Raw genomic sequence first — 21,526 nt, forward strand, 5'->3', positions numbered from 1 at the left:
TCTTCAAGTCAGGATGGCAACTGTACAGAAAGGATGGGTTACACCTTAACTGGAAGGGAGCAAATATCCTGGCTGGGAGTTTTGCTAGAGTGTTTCGGCAGAATTTAAACTAGTGTGGCAGGGGGGTGGGGAACAAAACAGTAGGTCAGTAAATACTGAGGCTGGGGTTGAGCTGGGGGCCAGGGCAAGGCTAGCTAAGAAGAGGAGCACTCTGGAGGAGGATGACCTGAGTGGGCCTGGAGGTCTGGAGTGCATCTGCTTCAATGCGAGGAGCGTAACGGGTAAAACAGACGAACTTAGGGCCTTAATGCTTATGCGGAATTTGGATGTGGTTGCGGTGACGGAAACTTGGTTAAAAGGACAGGACTGGCAGCTGAATACTCCGGGGTATAAGTGTTTTAGGCGAGACAGAGGAGGGGCTAAAAAAGGTGGGGGAGTAGCGATATTAGTTAAGGAGCATATTACCGCGGTGCAGAGGGTAGACAACTTAGCGGGGTCATGTACTGAGTCGCTGTGGGTGGAACTCAGAAACAGGAAGGGTGCAGTCACTATGCTGGGGGTGTACTACAGACCACCCAACAGCCCACGGGAAGTGGAGGAAAGGATATGTCAGGAGATTCTGGATAGGTGCAGAAAAAATAGGGTTGTTGTAGTGGGGGACTTTAATTTCCCTGGCACAGACTGGAAAGTGCTTAGAGCTGGGGGTCCGGACGGGGAGGAATTTGTAAAATGCGTACTGGAAGGTTCTTTGGAACAGTATGTAGATAGCCCGACTAGAGAGGGGGCTATACTGGACCTAGTTCTGGGAAATGAGCCCGGTCAGGTCGTCAAAGTTTCGGTTGGGGAACATGTGGCAAATAGTGACCACAACTCTGTTAACTTTAGGATAGTAATGGACAAGGATGAGTGCTGTCCTACGGGCAGGGTGCTAAATTGGGGGAAGGCTAACTATAGCCGGATTAGGCAGGAATTGGTGGATGTTGATTGATAGAGGATGTTCGAGGGTAAGTCCGCGTCTGGCATGTGCGAGTCTTTTAAGGAACTATTGATAAGGCTGCAGGATAGGCATGTGCCTGTAAAAAGGAAAAGTAGGATTCGAGAGCCGTGGATAACCAGGGAAATTGAGGATCTGATTAAAATGAAAAGGAGGCGTACGTTAAGTCCAGGCAACAGAAAACAGATGGAGGAATACAGAGAGTAGGAAAGAACTCAAACGGGGAGTTAGAAGGGCAAAAAGAGGTCATAGAAATCATAGAAACCCTACAGTACAGAAAGAGGCCATTCAGCCCATCGAGTCTGCACCGACCACAATCCCACCCAGGCCCTACCCCCATATCCCCACATATTTAACCGCTAATCCCTCTAACCTACGCATCTCAGGACACTAAGGGCAATTTTTAGCATGGCCAATGAACCTAACCCGCACATCTTTGGACTGCCACGAGATGTTCTTGGCAGGCAGGATTAAGGAAAATCCGAAGGCATTCTATTCATACGTTAGGAACAAAAGAGTTGTCAGGGAGAAAATCGGACCTCTCAGGGACAAAGGAGGGGAATTATGCTTCGAACCCAAGGGAAATGGGGAGATCCTAAATGAATACTTTGCATCGGTATTCACGAAGGAGAGGGGCGTGTTAACCGGGAGTGTCTCGGAGGGAGGTGTTGACCCGTTAGAGACAATCTCCATTACAAGAGAGGAAGTGTTAGGTTTTTTAGGGAATATTAAAACTGACAAAGCCCCAGGGCCTGATGGCATCTATCCTCGACTGCTCAGGGAGACGAGAGATGTAATTGCTGGGCCTCTGACGGAAATCTTTGTCGCTTCTTTGGACACGAGTGAGGTCCCTGAGGATTGGAGGATAGCGAATGTGGTCCCGTTGTTTAAGAACGGTAGCAGGGATAACCCAGGAAATTATAGGCCGGTGAGCTTGACGTCCGTGGTAGGGAAGTTGTTGGAGAGGATTCTTAGAGACAGGATGTATGCGCATTTAGAACAGAACAATCTCATTAGTGACAGACAGCATGGTTTTGTAAGAGGGAGGTCGTGCCTTACAAATTTGGTGGAGTTTTTTGAGGAAGTGACAAAAACGGTTGACGAAGGAAGGGCCGTGGATGTCGTCTATATGGATTTCACTAAGGCTTTTGACAAAGTCCCTCATGGCAGGTTGGTTAAGAAGGTTAAGGCACATGGGATACAAGGAGAAGTGGCTAGATGGGTGGAGAACTGGCTTGGCCATAGGAGACAGAGGGTAGTGGTCGAAGGGTCTTTTTCCAGCTGGAGGTCTGTGACCAGTGGTGTTCCGCAGGGCTCTGTACTGGGACCTCTGCTATTTGTGATATATATAAATGATTTGGAAGAAGGTGTAACTGGTGTAATCAGCAAGTTTGCGGATGACACGAAGATGGCTGGACTTGCGGATAGCGAAGAGCATTGTCGGGCAATACAGCAGGATATAGATAGGCTGGAAAATTGGGCGGAGAGGTGGCAGATGGAGTTTAATCCGGATAAATGCGAAGTGATGCATTTTGGAAGAAATAATGTAGGGAGGAGTTATACAATAAATGGCAGAGTCATCAGGAGTATAGAAACACAGAGGGACCTAGGTGTGCAAGTCCACAAATCCTTGAAGGTGGCAACACAGGTGGAGAAGGTGGTGAAGTAGGCATATGGTATGCTTGCCTTTATAGGACGGGGTATAGAGTATAAAAGCTGGAGTCTGATGATGCAGCTGTATAGAACACTGGTTAGGCCACATTTGGAGTACTGCGTCCAGTTCTGGTTGCCGCACTACCAGAAGGACGTGGAGGCGTTAGAGAGAGTGCAGAGAAGGTTTACCAGGATGTTGCCTGGTATGGAGGGTCTTAGCTATGAGGAGAGATTGGGTAAACTGGGGTTGTTCTCCCTGGAAAGACGGAGAATGAGGGGAGATCTAATAGAGGTGTACAAGATTATGAAGGGGATAGATAGGTGAACGGTGGGAAGCTTTTTCCCAGATCAGAAGTGACGTTCACGAGGGGTCACGGGCTCAAGGTGAGAGGGGCGAAGTATAACTCAAATATTAGAGGGATGTTTTTTACACAGAGGGTGGTGGGGGCCTGGAATGCGCTGCCAAGTAGGGTGGTGGAGGCAGGCACGCTGACATCGTTTAAGACTTACCTGGATAGTCACATGAGCAGCCTGGGAATGGAGGGATACAAACGATTGGTCAAGCTGGACCAAGGAGCGGCACAGGCTTGGAGGGCCGAAGGGCCTGTTTCCTGTGCGGTACTGTTCTTTGTTCTTTGAGGAAATTAGGAGAGCCAGAAGGGGTCATGAGAAGGCCTTGGCAGGCAGGATTAAGAAAAACCCCAAGGCATTCTACAAGTGTGTGAAGAGCAAGAGGATAAGACGTGAAAGAATAGGACCTATCAAGTGTGACGGTGGGAAAGTTTGTATGGAACCAGAAGAAATAGCAGAGGTACTTAATGAATACTTTACTTCAGTATTCACCATGGAAAAGGATCTTGGTGGTTGTAGTGCAGACTTGCAGTGGACTGAAAAGCTTGAGCATGTAGATATTAAGAAAGAGGATGTGTTGGAGCTTTTGAAAAGCATCAAGTTAGATAAGTCGCCGGGACCGGATGAGATGTACCCCAGGCTACTGTGGGAGGTGAGGGAGGAGATTGCTGAGCCTCTGGCGATGGTCTTTGCATCATCAATGGAGACGGGAGAGATTGCGGATGTTGTTCCTTTATTCAAGAAAGGGAGTAGAGATAGCCCTGGAAATTATAGACCAGTGAGTCTAACCTCAGTGGTTGGTAAGTTGATGGAGAAGATCCTGAGAGGCAGGATTTATGAACATTTGGAGGGGTATAATATGATTAAGAATAGTCAGCATGGCTTTGTCAAAGGCAGATCATGCCTTACGAGCCTGATTGAATTTTTTGAGGATGTGACTAAACACATTGATGAAGGAAGAGCAGTAGATGTAGTATATATGGACTTCAGCAAGGCATTTGATAAGGTGCCCCATGCAAGGCCTATTGAGAAAGTGAGGGGGCATGGATCCAAGGGGACATTGCTTTGTGGATCCAGAACTGGCTTGCCCGCAGAAGGCAAAGAGTGGTTATCGATGGGTCATATTCTTCATGGAGGTCGGTCACCAGTGGAGTGCCCCAGGGATCTGTTCTGGGACCCTTACTCTTTGTGATTTTTATAAATGACCTGGATGAGGAAGTGGAGGGATGGGTTGGTAAGTTTGCTGATGACACAAAGGTTGGAGGTGTTGTGGATAGTGTGGAGGGATGTCAGAAGTTGCAACGAGACATTGATAGGATGCAAGACTGGGCGGAGAAGTGGCAGATGGAGTTCAACCCAGATAAGTGTGAGGTGGTTCATTTTGGCAGGTCAAATAGGATGGCGGAATATTAATGGTAGGACTCTTGGCAGTGTGGAAGATCAGAAGGATCTTGGGGTCCGAGTTCAAAGGACGCTCAAAGCAGCTGTGCAGGTTGAGGCTGTGGTTAAGGCGGCGTATGGTGTACTGGCCTTCATCAATCGAGGAATTGAGTTTAGGAGTCGTGGGATAATGTTGCAGCTATATAAGGCCCTGGTCAGACCACACTTGGGAGTACTGTGCTCAGTTCTGGTCGCCTCATTACAGGAAGGATGTGGAAGCCATAGAAAGGGTGCAGAGGAGATTTACAAGGATGTTGCCTGGGTTGAGGAGCGTGCCTTATGAGGATAGGTTGAGTGAGCTCGGCCTTTTCTCCTTGGAGAGACGAAGGATGAGGGGTGATCTGATAGAGGTGTATAAGATGTTGAGAGGTAACGGTGGTGGAGGCGGATTCGATCAGGTCTTTTAAGAGACTTTTAGATCAGTATTTGGAACTTAGTAAGATAGAGGGTTATAGATAAGTGGAGTAATCGCTACGGTAGGGACATGTTCGGCACAACTTTGTGGGCTGAAGGGCCTGTATTGTGCTGTAGTTTTTCTATGTTTCTATGTGCATAGATCCCTGAAAGTTGGCACCCAGGTTGATAGGGTTGTTAAGAAGGCGTACAGTGTGTTAGCTTTTATTGGTAGAGGGTTTGAGCTTCGGAGCCATGATGTCATGTTGCAGCTGTACAAAACTCTGGTGCGGCCGCACTTGGAGTATTGCATACAGTTCTGGTCGCCGCATTATAGGAAGGATGAGGAAGCATTGGAAAGGGTGCAGAGGAGATTTACTAGGATGTTGCCTGGTATGAGGAAAGGCTGAGGAACGTGAGGTTGTTTTCGTTAGAGAGAAGAAGGTTAAGAGGTGACTTAATAGAGGCACACAAGATGATCAGAGGATTCGATAGGGTGGATAGCGAGAGCCTTTTTCCTCAGATGGTGATAGTTAGCACGAGGGGATATAGCTTTAAATTGAGGGGTGATATAGGACAGATGTCAGAGGTAGGTTCTTTACTCAGAGAGTAGTAAGGGCGTGGAATGCCCTGCCTGCAGCAGTAGTGGACTCGTCAACATTAAGGGCATTTAAATGGTCATTGGATCAACATATGGATGATATTGGAATAGTGTAGGTTAGATGGGCTTTAGATTGGTTTCACTGGTCAGAGCAACATCGAGGGCCGAAGGGCCTGTACTGCACTGTAATGTTCTATGTAACTATGTTCAATCTTGGGCACAACAGCTCAGGAAGGATATAGTGGCCGTGGAGGTGGTGCAGTCAAATGTTACTGGGGTTAAAAGAGTTAAGTTATGAGGAAAGATTGTACAAACTACGGTTAAGTGTTTCTGATTGAAAGGTAGAAACTATTTCCTTTGGTGGTCACATCCAGAAGAACTGAATCATATAATCCCTACAGTACAGAAAGAGGCCATTCAGCCCATTGAGTCTGCACCGACCACAATCCCACCCAGGCCCTATTCCTGCAACCCCATGCATTTTAATGATAATCCACCTGATGCTAATGGACAATTTAGTATGGCCAATCAACCTAACCCGCACATCTTTGGACTGTGGAAGGAAACCGGAGCACGGGAGGAAACCCACGCATACACGGGGAGAACGTGGAAACCGTGCCACCCTGGCAAAATGACAAACATTAAAGATAAAGCTTGTTCACTGAGGAATAATCACACATCAGTCGTGGTTGGTGGGTGGCAGCAGTGCTAACCACTGTGCTACCCAGTGTCTTTGTTTCCCTGTGGATCAGCATGAAATTCACTGGAGACATCAATCAGCCTGCTGCTTATCTTCAATTCTACACCATGTCGTGAACCGCAGATCATATGGAAATGGACGCAGAGGGACTACACAAGAACTCACCAATCTTTATTTCCAGACACATTATGGATTTCAGTTCAGGTTCAGTATTATTAACAGTTAGCCAAAGGCTGTGCCTTATTTTTCTTCCTGATTAGATATGGCTTAACTCACTTGATTGCTACCACTGTTACAAACACATTCAATCCCTCCATGATGAAGAACAGTGGCAGCCGTGTGTACCATCTACAAGATGCACTGCAGGAGCTCACCAAGGTTCTTTTGACAGCACCTTCCACACCCACATCCACTAGTATCTGGAAGGACAAGAACAGAAGACCTGGAAGGTTCCCCTCCATGTCACTCACCATCCTGATTTGGAAATACATTGCTGTTCCTTCACTGTCACTGGGTCACCCCACATCCCTTCAATGGACAAAAGTGAAAAGTCCGAACCACAAAGTCACTGTCCTGGAACCAACATTTTGGACTGGATATTGTGAGGCCTAAATGCTCCTTGAGCTAACAGACACACAAGAACATTCAGGAGGTGGCCATTTGGCCTTTCTTGTCAATGCTAGCTAAAGGCCAAATGGCTTGTGTTTTTTTCTCCTGATCAATTTACAGATTGTCATATTAATCCAGTGCTGTACTCTCACCATGTACAAAATACAGCAACTCAGCTCGAACAGAGTAGACTGGTCAGATACTCAGCAGTTCTTTAGTTTCACTCAATCTTCACTGGTCAGGCCTTCAAAATTATACGGCAATTCACTGAGTAAGACACATAAGAACATAAGAAATAGGAGCAGGAGTAGGCCATCTAGCCCTCGAGCCTGCCCCGCCATTCAATAAGATCATGGCTGATCTGAAGTGGATCAGTTCCACTTACCCGCCTGATCCCTATAACCCCTAATTCCCTTACCGATCAGGAATCCATCTATCCGTGATTTAAACGTATTCAACGAGGTAGCCTCCACCACTTCAGTGGGCAGAGAATTCCAGAGATTCACCACCCTCTGAGAGAAGAAGTTGCTCCTCAACTCTGTCCGAAACTGACCCTTTATTTTGAGGCTGTGCCCTCTAGTTCTAGTTTCCTTTCTAAGTGGAAAGAATCTCTCCACCTCTACCCTATCCAGCCCCTTCATTGTCTTATAGGTCTCTGTAAGATCCCCCCTCAGCCTTCTAAATTCCAACGAATACAAACCCAATCTGCTCAGTCTCTCCTCATAATCAACACCCCTCATCTCTGGTATCAACCTGATGAACCTTCTCTGCACTCCCTCCAAGGCCAATATATGTCTTTCTTTTACCCCAAGCTTGCATGTTTTTCAAAATTCATTTATGAGACATGGGCGTTGCTGGCTAGACCAATATTTATTGCCAATCCCTAGTTGTCCTTGAGAAAGTGGTGGTGAGCTGCCTTCTTGAACCGCTGCAGTTCCTGAGGTACACCGACAGTGTTGTTAGGGAGGGAGTTCCAGGATTTCAACCCAGTGATAGTGAAGGAACGGTAATATATTTCCAAGTCAGGAAGGTGATCAACTTGGAGGAAACCTCCAGGTGGTCGTGTTCCCATGTATCTGCTGCCCTTGTCTTTCTAGGTGGTTTTGGTCGTCAGTTTAGAAGGTGCTGCCTAAGGGATCTTGGTGAATTATTGCAGTGCATCTGTAGATAGTACACACAGCTAGCACTGTGCGATGGTGGACGAAGAACTGAATGTTTGTGAAAGGGTTAGCAATCAAGTAGGCTGCTTTGTCCTGGATGGTGTCAAGCTTCTTGTGTGTTGTTGGAGCTGCACTCATCCAGGCAAGTGGAAAATATTCCATCACACTCCTAACTTGTGTCTTGTAGATGGTGGAGAGACTTTGGGAGTCAGGAGGCGAGTTACTTGCTGCAGGATTCCTAGCCTCTGACCTGCTCTGGTAGCTGCAGTATTTATATGGCTAATCCAGTTCAGTTTCTGGTCAATGGTAACACCACCCAACCTCACCAAGATGTTGACAGTGGAGGATTCAGGGATGGTGATGCAAATGAATATCAGAGGGCAATGGTTAGATTCCCTCTTGTCATTGCCTGGCATTGGTGTGGCATGAATGTGAGTGGAGGGAGCATTAAGCACAGGTTAAAGAGATACTCCCTCCACTCACATTGCCTGTATCTTTAAGACCTGGTTGGCTGTAGAGATTCGCATTCTAATCAGTATTCTGTAACTTGATTTTGTGTCTCTGTGCACTGTTTGAGAGCAGATTTCCACTCCATCTGACGAAGGAGCAGCGCTCCGAAAGCTAATGGTATTTGCTACCAAATAAACCTGTTGGACTTTAACCTGGTGTTGTTAAAACTCTTACTGTGTTTACCCCAGTCCAACGCCGGCATCTCCACATCATGACTGCTTCTGTAGCACAGCGGGCCAGAACACTCAAACAGAGGCCATTTCGCAGACTCCCCACTGGGCACCATGGTCTCCGCGTGTCTCCGGCAGCCGGATTTCCGATGACCTCCCCCTCCTGGGACCTGTCCACAAGGCAGTGATGACAATATTGGACAGGTACAGCATGAGGTGAGATACAGAGTAAAGCTCCCTCTACACTGTCCCCATCAAACACTCCCAGGACAGGTTCAGCACGGGGTGAGATACAGAGTAAAGTTCCCTCTACATTGTTGCCATGTCTGCATACAATGGGGGTTCAGGACCAAATGTGGTCTTGAGGTGGCACCTCAGGCTTGTTCTGAAATCACACAAGCTCTCTTTACTTCTATATAATTTGCTTATTCATGAACAGCTTAAAGCAAAATTTAATTCAGTTTTAGAAGCAAGGAAGCAGAAAAAGTATTAGAGATTCTCTATAACATAGGCTGAGCGGTGTGAAAATGAGCTGCTGCGATGCCACTAATGGTAGGAGGACGTAATGACAGTGTGACACGTTTACATAAATAGTTTCTATTAAAAACATGAATTGGGAAAAGTTCACAAAAATGAAATAACCAGAAATAAGATTTAGTAGACAAAATAGATGTGGAGTGGATCACACTCTACTGCAGTTCTAATAATATCCAACTGTACCTCTTGTGGGTCATTCTCCAGTTTCAAGCCATCTCCTTTTTTCCGGCTTTTACCTAAACAAAGACAACAATGGTTAATGGTTTTCAAGCAGCAATCTTCTCCTCAGAGGCCCAGTATTCCACCAAAGGACAAGGCCCATGTGTACCCCATTTTAGTAGCTGGGGAAGGAGTGAAGGAACATCAGAAAACTTGAAGCTTTCAGTTTCAAAGCAATTGCAAACATAAAGCAGCGGTGTCTGCGACAATGTCCTGCTATTGTGTTCTATTCTATTTCTCTTTCCAATACATTATTCTATTACAATACTATACTTTAATTATGCCACTAATAGATTCAATATTTCCATTTTTTGGATTTCTTGACAATTTCTATCAGATCATATTGAAGGAACATTAAACACCTAGCCACAAAATGAATGTTCTACACTGTCCCAATCAAACATTCCCAAGACAGATACAGCATGGGGTTAGATACAGAGTAAAGCTCCCTCCACACTGTCCACATCAAACACTGATGTGGAGATGCCGGCATTGGACTATTAAGCACAGTAAGAAGTCTCACAACACCAAGTTAAAGTCCAACAGGTTTATTTGGTAACACAAGCTTTCGGAGTGTCACTCCTCCTTCAGGTGAGTGAGGAGTGGCGTTCACAAACAGGGCACATCGAGATACAAATTCAATTTACAAGAGAATGGTTGGAATGCGAGTCTTTACAGGTAATCAAGTCTTTACAGGTACAGACAATGTGAGTGGAGGGAAGGTTCAGCACAGGTTAAAGAGATGTGTATTGTCTCCAGCCAGGACAGTTAGTGAGATTTTGCAAGCCCAGGCAAGTTGTGAGGGTTACAGATAGTGTGACATGAACCCAAGATTCCAGTTGACGCCATCCTCATGTGTGCGGAACTTGGCTATCAGTTTCTGCTCAGCGACTCTGCATTGTCGTGTGTCGTGAAGGCTGCCTTGGAGAACGCTTACCCGAAGATCAGAGGCTGAATGTCCGTGACTGCTGAAGTGTTCCCCAACAGGAAGAGAATGCTCCTGCCTGGTGATTGTCAAGCGGTGTTCATTCATCCATTGTCGTAGTATTTGCATGGTTTCCCCAATGTACCATGCCTCGGGACATCCTTTCCTGCAGCGTATCAGGTAGACAACGTTGGTCGAGTCGCCAAGAGTATGTACCGTGTACCTGATGGATGGTGTTCTCACGTGAGATGGTGGTATCCATGTCGATGATCCGGCACGTCTTGCAGAGGTTGCTGTGGCAGGGTTATGTGGTGTCGTGATCACTGTTCTCCTGAAGGCTGGGTAGTTTGCTGCGGACAATGGTCTGTTTGAGGTTGTGCGGTTGTCTGAAGGCAGGAAGTGGGGGTGTGGGGATGGCCTTGGCGAGATGTTCGTCTTCATCAATGACATGTTGAAGGCTCCGGAGAAGATGTCATAGCTTCCCCGCTCCGGGGAAGTACTGAACGACGAAGGGTACACTGTCCGTTGTGTCCTATGTTTGTCTTCTGAGGCAGCTTTTCGCTGTGGTGCATCGGGACTGTCGATCGATGAGTCGAGCGCCATATCCTGTTCTTATGAGGGCATCTTTCAGCGTCTGGAGGTGTCTGTTGCGATCCTCATCTGAGCAGATCCTGTGTATTCGGAGGGCTTGTCCGTAGGGGATGGCTTCTTTAACGTGTTTAGGGTGGAAGCTGGAGAAGTGGAGCATCGTGAGGTTATCCGTGGGCTTGCGGTACAGTGAAGTGCTGAGGTGATCATCCTTGATGGAGATGCGTGTGTCCAAGAATGCAACCGATTCCGGAGAGTAGTCCATGGTGAATCTGATGATGGGATGGAACTTGTTGATGTCATCATATAGTTGTTTCAATGATTGTCCGCCATGAAACCAAAGGAAGGAAATGTCATCAATGTATCTGGTGTATAGCATCGGTTAAAGGTCCTGTGCAGTGAAGAGGTCTTGCTCGAACCTGTGCATGAAGATGTTGGCATATTGAGGTGCGAATTTGGTCCCCATCGCTGTTCCGTGTCTGGATGAAGAACTGGTTGTTGAAGGTGAAGACATTGTGGTCCAGGATGATGCAGATGAGTTGTAGAATTGCATTTGGAGATTGGCAGTTGTCGGCATTGAGTACTGAGGCAGTTGCAGCAACGCCGTCGTCGTGGGGGATACTGGTGTAGAGTGCCGAGACATCCATTGTGAAGAGGAGTGCTCCTGGTTCAACTGCTCCATGTGTGCTGAGTTTCTGTAAGAAGTCCGCAGTGGCGCAACAGAAGCTGGGGGTTCTTTGTACAATGGGTTTCAGGATTCCCTCTAGATATAGCCGGAGAGGTTCTCACACAGGGTTCCATTGCCTGATACGATGGGACGGCCGGGTATGTTGGCCTTGTGTATCTTCAGGAGGCAGTAGAGATCTCCAACGCGGGGAGTACGTGGGATGAGAGCAAGGAGGGTGCTCTGAAGGTCCAGATCAAAGGTCTTGATCAGTCTGTTGAGTTGACGGGTGTGTTCTTTGGTCGAATCTGCGGGTAACTGTCTGTAATGTTCCTCGTTGTTCAGTTGTCGGTACACTTCTTCGCAGTAATCTGTTCTGTTCAGTATGACGGTGGCCCCTCCTTTGTCTGAACAAAGAACAGTACAGCACAGGAAACAGGCCCTTCGGCCCTCCAAGCCTGTGCCGCTCATTGGTCGCACTAGACCATTCGTTTGTATCCCTCCATTTCCAGACTGCTCATGTGACTATCCAGGTCAGTCTTCAACGATGCCAGCATGTCTGCCTCCACCACCCTACTTGGCAGCGCATTCCAGGCCCCCACCACCCTCTGTGTAAAAAAAAATCCCTCTGATATCTGAGGTGATATCTCACCTTGAGCCCGTGACCCCTCGGGATCGTCACCTCCGACCTGGGAAAAAGCTTCCCACTGTTCACCCTATCTATACCCTTCATAATTTTGTACACCTCTATTAGGTCTCCCCTCATTCTCCGTCTTTCCAGGGAGAACAAGCCCAGTTTACCCAATCTCTCCTCACAGCTAAGACCCTCCATACCAGACAACATCCTGGTAAACCTTCTCTGCACTCTCTCCAATGCCTCCACGTCCTTCTGGTAGTGCGGCAACCAGAACTGGACGCAGTACTCCAAATGTGGCCTAACCAGCGTTCTATACAGCTGCATCATCAGACTCCAGCTTTTATACTCTATACCCCGTCCTATAAAGGCAAGCATACCATATGCCTTCTTCTCCACCTGTGCTGCCACCTTCAAGGATTTGTGGACTTGCACACCTAGGTCCCTCTGTGTTTCTATACTCTTGATGGCTCTGCCATTTATTGTATAACTCCCCCCTACATTAGTTCTTCCAAAATGCATCACTTCGCATTTATCTGGATTAAATTCCATCTGCCATTTCTCCGCCCAATTTTCCAGCCTACCTATATCCTGCTGTATTGCCCGACAATGTTCATCGCTATCCGCAAGTCCAGCCATCTTCGTGTCATCCGCAAACTTGCTGATTACACCAGTTACACCTTCTTCCAAATCATTTATATATATCACAAATAGCAGAGGTCCCAGTACAGAGCCCTGCGGAACACCACTGGTCACAGACCTCCAGCTGGAAAAAGACCCTTCGACAGCTACCCTCTGTCTCCTATGGCCAAGCCAGTTCTCTACCCATCTAGCCACTTCTCCTTGTATCCCATGTGCCTTAACCTTCTTAACCAACCTGCCATGTGGGACTTTGTCAAAAGCCTTAGTGAAATCCATATAGACGACATCCACGGCCCTTACTTCGTAAACCGTTTTTGTCACTTCCTCAAAAAACTCCACCAAATCTGTAAGGCACGACCTCCCTCTTACAAAACCATGCTGTCTGTCACTAATGAGATTGTTCTGTTCTAAATGCGCATACATCCTGTCTCTAAGAATCCTCTCCAACAACTTCCCTACCGTGGACGTCAAGCTCACTAGCCTATAATTTCCTGGGTTATCCCTGCTACCCTTCTTAAATAACGGTACCACATTCGCTATCCTCCAATCCTCAGGGACCTCACCTGTGTCCAAAGAAGAGACAAAGATTTCCGTCAGAGGCCCAGCAATTACATCTCTTGTCTCCCTGAGCAGTCTAGGATAGATGCCATCAGGCCCTGGGGATTTGTCAGTTTTAATGTTACCTAAAAAACCTAACACTTCCTCCCTTGTAATGGAGATTCTCTCTAACGGGTCAACACCTCCCTCTGAGACTCTCCCAGTCAACAAGTCCCTCTCCTTTGTGAATACCGATGCAAAGTATTCATTTAGGATCGCCCCTATTCCCTTGGGTTCTAAGCATAATTCCCCTCCTTTGTCCCTGAGAGGTCCGACGTTTTCCCTGACAACTCTTTTGTTCGTAACATATGAATAAAATGCCTTGGGATTCTCCTTAATCCTGTCTGCCAAGAACATTTCGTGACCTCTTTTGCCCTTCTAACTCCCCATTTAAGTCTTTCCTACTCTCTCTGTATTCCTCCAGAGCGCCATCTGTTTTCAGTTGCCTGGACTTAAAGTACACCTCTCTTTTCTTCGTGATCAGATCCTCAATTTCCCTGGTTATCCACGGCTCTCGAATCCGACCTTTCCTATCCTTCATTTTTACAGGCACATGCCTGTCCTGCAGCCTTATCAACTGTTCCTTAAAAGACCCCCACATGCCAGACGTGGACTTACCCCTGAACAGCCTCTCCCAATCAACGGTCACCAATTCCTGCCTAATCCGGCTATAGTTAGCCTTCCCCCAATTAGCACCCTACCCTTAGGACAACACTCGTCCTTGTCCATTACTATCCTAAAGTTAACAGAATTGCGGTCACTATTTGCCACATGTTCCCCTACCGACGACCTGACCGGGCTCATTTCCCAGAACTAGATCCAGTATAGCCCCCTCTCTAGTTGGGCTATCTACATACTGTTCCAAAGAACCTTCCAGTACACATTTTACAAATTCCTCCCCATCCAGACCCCCAGCCCTAAGCACTTTCCAGTCTATACCAGGGAAATTGAAGTCTCCCACTACAACAACCCTATTTTTTCTGCACATATCCAGAATCTCCTGACATATCCGTTCCTCCACTTCCCGTGGGCTGTTGGGTGGCCTGTAGTATACCCCCAGCATAGTGATTGCACCTTTCCTGTTTCTGAGCTCCACCCACAGCGACTCATTACATGACCCCTCTAAATTGTCCGCCCTCTGCACCGCTGTAATATGCTCCCTAACTAATACCGCTACTCCCCCACCTTTTTTAGTCCCTCTTCTGTCTCGCCTAAAACACTTATACCCCGGAATATTCAGCTGCCAGTCCTGACCTTTTAACCATGTCTCCGTCATCGCAACCACATCCAAATTCCGCATAAGCATTAAGGCCCTAAGTTCGTCTGTCTTACCCGCTACGCTCCTCGCATTGAAGCAGATGCACTCCAGACCTCCAGGCCCACTGAGGTCATCCTGCTCCAGAATGCTCTCCTTCTTAGCTAGCCTTGCCCTGGCCCCCAGCTCGACCCCAGCCTCAGTACTTACTGACCTACTGTTTTGATCCCCACCCCCCTGCCACACTAATTTAAACCCTGCCGAAACACTCTCGCAAAACTCCCAGCCAGGATATTTGTGCCCTTCCAGTTAAGGTGTAACCCATCCTTTCCGTACAGGTGCCATCCTCTCATGAAGACTTCCCAATGATCTATGAATTTGAAACCCTCCCTCTTGCACCAGTCCTTTAGCCACGTGTTCAATTGTAGAATCTCCCTGTTCCTGGCCTCACTCGCACTAGGCACTGGGAGCAGTCCAGAGATCGCTACCCTAGAGGCCTTATTTTTAGCCTGGCACCCATCTCCCTGAATTTCTCTCGTATGACCCCCCTGCTCTTTCTGCCGATGTCATTTTCACCAATGTGTACAATTACATCTGATTACCTTCCCTTTTTAACATGCTTCCTACCCTCTCGGAGACATCCAGTACCCCGGCACGAGGGAGGCAGACCTGGAGTCTCGTTCACGCCCGCAGAACCGTCTGTCCGTGCCTCTAACCATCGCATCCCCCACCACTATTTCTCTCCTAATCCCCTTCTTTCTCTTCTGAACCTGTCTCTGTGCAGGCGAACTGGTCCTCGTGGCTTACCCCTGGAGGGTCATCCCCCTCCACAGAATCCAAAACAATATACCTGTTTTGGAGGGCAACCACAGGGGATCCGTCCACTGACTGCTCACTCCCTTCCCCTCTCCTATCTGTTGCCCAGCCCTTACTATTATGGGAGACTGCCACTGGGGTACTTTCTGGTACATCACCCTTCTGACTTTTACCCTTCCTAACTGTGACCCACTTATCTTCCTTCTGAGGCCCCGGTGTGACTACCTGCTTATAACTTCTATCTATTATTTTCTCATTGTCCCTGACTAAACTGAGGTCATCGAGCCGCAGCTCCAGCTCCCTTACACGGTCCCTCAGGAGTTGCAGTTCCATGCATCTGGCACAGATATGGACCTCCGGGAGGCAAGTCGTCTCCAGGAACTCCCACATCCCACAGCAAATGCAGCAAACTGGCCTCTCACTCATACCTGCCATTTCCTTTATAGTTTTGGAAAAAAACAACCTTCCTTGCCTCCGCCTGTTCTCTGCTGGTTTGATGACAATGTTGCGGTTGGTCTTGAGAGCGCGGATGGCGTTGCGTTGTGCTTGGGTGACGTTCGGGGCTGTCTTGTGAGTGTGGCTGATGAATCTGCCATTGACGCACCTCCTGATGGCTTGGGCATACATGTCGAGTCGAGGGCAAAGGCCTTCCGGAGGAGTCCAATTCGACTCTTTCCTCTTCGGTTGCTGCACCGCGGATCTCTCTGTCGGCTATTCCGGTTCAAGTCTCATTGTGTTCGCTGTTGGCCTCTTGGGGTTTGTGGAATAACTCCTGCAGCCTCATTCGCCCGAGGAACTCCTCTGTGTCCGCTGCAAGACTGATGGAGTCTATTTTGGTGGTGGGGCAGAAATTAAGCCCTCGGCTGAGAACTTCGATTTCGTCTGGTTGAAGTGGGTAGTCCGACAAGTTGACAATGGACTTCCCTGCAGTGGTACTGTTTTCTGCTGTGGTACGGGGGGAGGCTTGGTTGCTGCTGGTGGTGATGCTGAGTTTCTCAAGTTTCCTGTTCTTGGTGTGCATGTACATGGTGTAGTTCCACTGTCCCGTCTGCTTGGCAGTGTTTTGCAGCTGGTTTGCGTCCTGAGCGCAAGTTGAGAATATGGACTCTATTTTAGTTTCCAGGTTGTGGCGTCTGCTGTACAGCTGGTGTACGAGGTGGTTGAGGAGTGTGAGAGAGGTGCGACGGCAAAGTCTCTCAGCGTAGTCTGTGTTATAGGTTGACCTGAGTTCATGATCTGTAGTCCTTTCGATACCTTGTCTGCTTTCTTGCATCTCTGTAGAAACTTGATGTCTGTGTCGATGTGCAATCTTCTTGGAGATCCTCTCCACTTGGAGTCCCTCTCCACTTGGAGTCAGCAGTTTGCGGTGTCGATGGTAGCCATGATGTGGAAATACCAGCATTGGACTGGGGTAAACACAGTAAGAAATCTCACAACACCAAGTTAAAGTCCAACAGGTGTATTTGGTAGCACGAGCTACCAAATGGAGATGCATGTGTCCAAAAAAGCAACCGATTCCGGAGAGTAGTCCATGGTGAGTCTGATGGTGGGATGGAACTTGTTGATGTCATCATATAGTTGTTTCAGTGATTGTTCGCCATGAGTCCAAAGGAAGAAAATGTAATCGATGTATCTAGTGTATAGCGTCGGTTGAAGGTCCTGTGCCGTGAAATGGTTTTGTTCAAACCTGTGCATGAAGATGTTGGTACATTGAGGTGCGAATTTGGTCCCCATGGCTGTTCCGTGTGTCTGGATGAAGAACTGGTTGTTGAAGGTGACGACGTTATGGTCCAGGATGAAACGGATGAGTTGTAAAATTGCATCTGGAGACTAGCAGTTGTCGGTGTTGTCAATCACTCCCAGGACAGGTACAGCAAGGGGTTAGATACAGAGTAAAGCTCCTTCTATAGTGTCCCCATCAAACACTCCCAGGACAGGTACAGCAAGGGGTTAGATACAGAGTAAAGCTCCTTCTATAGTGTCCCCATCAAACACTCCCAGGACAGGTACAGCAAGGGGTTAGATACAGAGTAAAGCTCCTTCTATAGTGTCCCCATCAAACACTCCCAGGACAGGTACAGCACTGGGTTAGATACTGAAAACTCCCTCTACACAAGGGAGTACACAAACTAATCACAAGGGCCCGAATTGCCTTTGATCAGTCTCCCTCAAAAACTCTCCGATTTATGGTAAAATAAACACTGGCCATGTATTTCAGAAGAGGAAGTTTCGGAAGGACCTATGGCCACCTCCAAAAAACCCCTCATCATCAGCTAGGAAGCAGTGCAGCTATTTAAAACAGCTTCTCCAAGTTATCTGCTACCCTCCCACACAACGCTTAACACTTCCTCCTCAACTGTGCAATGTCAGTCAAGGCAAATACCTGAGGGCATCAAACATTCTTCTGTTCGTAAAACAAACCAAGCTCCTCCTCCACCGAGCTCCGATACTCGGTAACTCTCCCCCTGCACCGAGCTCCGATACTCGGTAACTCTCCCCCTGCACTGAGCTCCGATACTCGGTAACTCCCCCTGCACCGAGCTCCGATACTCGGTAACTCTCCCCCTGTACCGAGCTCCGATACTCGGTAGCTCTCTCCCTGCACCGAGCTCCGATACTCGGTAACTCTCCCTGCACCGAGCTCCGATACTCGGTAACTCTCCCCCTGTACCGAGCTCCGATACTCGGTAACTCTCCCCCTGCACCGAGCTCCGATACTCGGTAACTCTCCTCCTGCACCGAGCTCCGATACTCGGTAACTCTCTCCCTGCACCGAGCTCCGATACTCGGTAACTCTCCCCCTGCACCGAGCTCCGATACTCGGTAACTCTTCCCCTGCACCGAGCTCCGATACTCGGTAACTCTCCCCCTGCACCGAGCTCCGATACTCGGTAGCTCTCCCCCTGCACCGAGCTCCGATACTCGGTAACTCTCCCCCTGCACCGAGCTCTGATACTCGGTAACTCTCCCCCTGCACCGAGCTCCGATACTCAGTAACTCTCCCCCTGCACCGAGCTCCGATACTCGGTAACTCTCCCCCTGCACCGAGCTCCGATACTTGGTAACTCTCTCCCTGCACCGAGCTCCGATACTCGGTAACTCTCCCCCTGCACCGAGCTCCGATACTCGGTAACTCTCCCCCTGCACCGAGCTCTGATACTCGGTAGCTCTCCCCCTGCACCGAGCTCCGATACTCGGTAACTCTCCCCCTGCACTGAACTCTGATACTCCGTAACTCCCCCTGCACCGAGCTCCGATACTTGGTAACTCTCTCCCTGCACCGAGCTCCGATACTCGGTAACTCTCCCCCTGCACCGAGCTCCGATACTCGGTAACTCTCCCCCTGCACCGAGCTCCGATACTCGGTAACTCTCCTCCTGCACCGAGCTCCGATACTCAGTAACTCTCCCCCTGCACCGAGCTCCGATACTTGGTAACTTTCCCCCTGCACAGAGCTCTGATACTCGGTAACTCCCCCTGCGCCGAGCTCCGATACTCGGTAACTCTCCCCCTGCACTGAACTCCGATACTCGGTAACTCTCCCCCTGCACCGAGCTCCGATACTCGGTAACTCTCCTCCTGCACCGAGCTCCGATACTCAGTAACTCTCCCCCTGCACCGAGCTCCGATACTTGGTAACTCTCCCCCTGCACAGAGCTCTGATACTCGGTAACTCCCCCTGCGCCGAGCTCCGATACTCGGTAACTCTCCCCCTGCACTGAACTCCGATACTCGGTAACTCCCCCTGCACTGAGCTCCGATACTCGGTAACTCGGAGTTCCCACCCACCTGACGAAGGAACAGCCTGTTCCGAAAGCTAGTGGCTTTTGCTACCAAATAAACCTGTTGGACTTTAACCTGGTGTTGTTAGACTTCTTACTGTGTTTACCCCAGCCCAACGCCGGCATCTCCACATCTTGGCCATAGAAGACAGAGGGTAGCTAGCAGTGGAGGGGTCTTTTTCTGATTGGAGGTCTGTGGCTAGTGGTGTTCAACCGGGATATTGGGTTCATGTCACACTATTTGTAACCCCCACAGCTTGCCTGGACCTGCAGAGTTTCACTGGCTGTCTTGTCTGGAGACAATATACATCTTTTTAGCCTGTCTTGATGCTCTCCCCATTCATGTTGTTTGTATCTTAAAGACTTGATTAGCTGTAAGTATTCGCATTCCAACCATTATTCATGTAAATTGAGTCTGTGTCTTTATATGCCCTGTTTGTGAACAGAATTCCCACTCACCTGAAGAAGGGGCTTGGACCCGAAAGCTTGTGTGGCTTTTGCTACCAAATAAACCTGTTGGACTTTAACCTGGTGTTGTTAAACTTCTTACTAGTGGTGTTCCGCAGGGCTCTGCACTGGGACCTCTGCTGTTTGTGATATGTATAAATGATTTGGAAGATGATGTAGCTGGTCTGATTCGTAAATTTGCGGACAACACAAAGATTGCTGGAGTTGCGGATAGTGATGAACATTGTCAGAGAATACAGCAGGATACAGATAGGCTGGAAAATTGGGCAGAGAAATGGCAGATGGAATTTAATCCAGATAAATGCGAAGTGATGCATTTTGGTAGATCTAATGCAGGGGGGAGCTATACAATAAATGGCAGAACCATCAGGCATATAGACACACAGAGGGATCTGGGTGTGCAAGTCTTAAAGGCGGCAGCACAGGTGGAAAAGGTGAAGAAGGCATATGGCATGCTTGCCTTTATTGGACGGGGCATCGAGTATAAAAGTTGGCAAATGATGTTGCAGTTATATAGAACGTTGGTTAGGCCACATTTGGAATACTGCGTCCAGTTCTGGTTGCCACACTACCAGAAGGACGTGGAGGCTTTGGAGAGAGTACAGAAAAGGTTTACCAGGATGTTGCCTGGTATGGAGGGTATTAGCTATGAGCTGATATTGAATAAACTAGGGTTGTTCTCCCTGGAAAGACGGAGGTTGAGGGGCGACCTAATAGAAGTTTATAAAATTATGAAGGGCATAGATAGGGTGAACTGTTGGAAGCTTTTTCCCAGGTCAGAAATGACAAACGCAAGGGGTCACAAGTTCAAGGTAAGGGGGGGGCAAGTTTCAATACAGATATGCGGGGGGCGTATTTTACACAGAGGGTGGTGGGGGCCTGGAATGCACTACCAAGCAAGGTGGTTGAGGCAGACACGCTAGGATCATTTAAGACTTATCTAGATAGCCACATGAACAGACGGGGAATAGAGGGATACAAACGGATGGTCCAGTTAGAATCATCATAGAATCATAGAAACCCTACAGTGCAGAAGGAGGCCATTCGGCCCATCAAGTCTGCACCGACCACAATCCCACCCAGGCCCTACCCCCACATATTTACCCGCTAATCCCTCTAACCTACGCATCTCAGGGGCAATTTTAACCTGGCCAATCAACCTAACCCGCACATCTTTGGACTGTGGGAGGAAACCGGAGCACCCGGAGGAAACCCACGCAAACACGAGGAGAATGTGCAAACTCCACACGAGGAGAATGTTAGGAACACATGATCGGTGCAGGCTTGGAGGGCCGAAGGGCCTGTTCCTGTGCTGTATTGTTCGTTGATCTTTGATCTTTGTAGTCGGTAACTCTCCCCCTGCACCGAGCTCCGATACTCGGTAACTCTCCGTGCATCGAGCCCCGATACTCGGTAACTCCCCCTGCACTGAGCTCCGATACTCCGTATCTCCCCCTGCACCGAGCTCCGATACTCGGTAACTCTCCCCCTGCACAGAGTTCTGATACTCGGTAACTCCCCCTGCGCCGAGCTCCGATACTCGGTAACTCTCCCCCTGCACTGAGCTCCGATACTCGGTAACTCCCCCTGCACCGAGCTCCGATACTCGGTAACTCTCCCCCTGCACAGAGTTCTGATACTCGGTAACTCCCCCTGCGCCGAGCTCCGATACTCGGTAACTCTCCCCCTGCACAGAGTTCTGATACTCCGTAACTCCCCGTGCACCGAGCTCCGATACTCGGTAACTCTCCCCCTGCACTGAGCTCCGATACTCGGTAACTCTCCCCCTGCACTAAGCTCCGATACTCGGTAACTCTC

General features: G+C 48.6%; 1 protein-coding gene across 4 annotated transcripts in view; it reads right to left on the reverse strand.

Annotated features, from left to right (window-relative positions):
- Positions 1–21,526, reverse strand: part of LOC144502602 (rab-like protein 6) — a 203,991-nt gene that overhangs the window by 129,762 nt on the left and 52,703 nt on the right. For all 4 annotated transcript variants that reach the window (XR_013499360.1, XM_078226722.1, XM_078226721.1 and 1 more), the window contains one exon: positions 9,302–9,354. Coding sequence is in view for 3 of the 4 variants with exons in the window: in XM_078226722.1 (XP_078082848.1) it covers positions 9,302–9,354 (53 nt within the window). In the remaining variant the exon portion in view is untranslated. The remainder of the gene's footprint in view (positions 1–9,301; positions 9,355–21,526) is intronic.

This window comes from Mustelus asterias, chromosome 13 (genome assembly GCF_964213995.1).
Source record: "Mustelus asterias chromosome 13, sMusAst1.hap1.1, whole genome shotgun sequence".
NCBI lineage: Eukaryota > Metazoa > Chordata > Chondrichthyes > Carcharhiniformes > Triakidae > Mustelus > Mustelus asterias.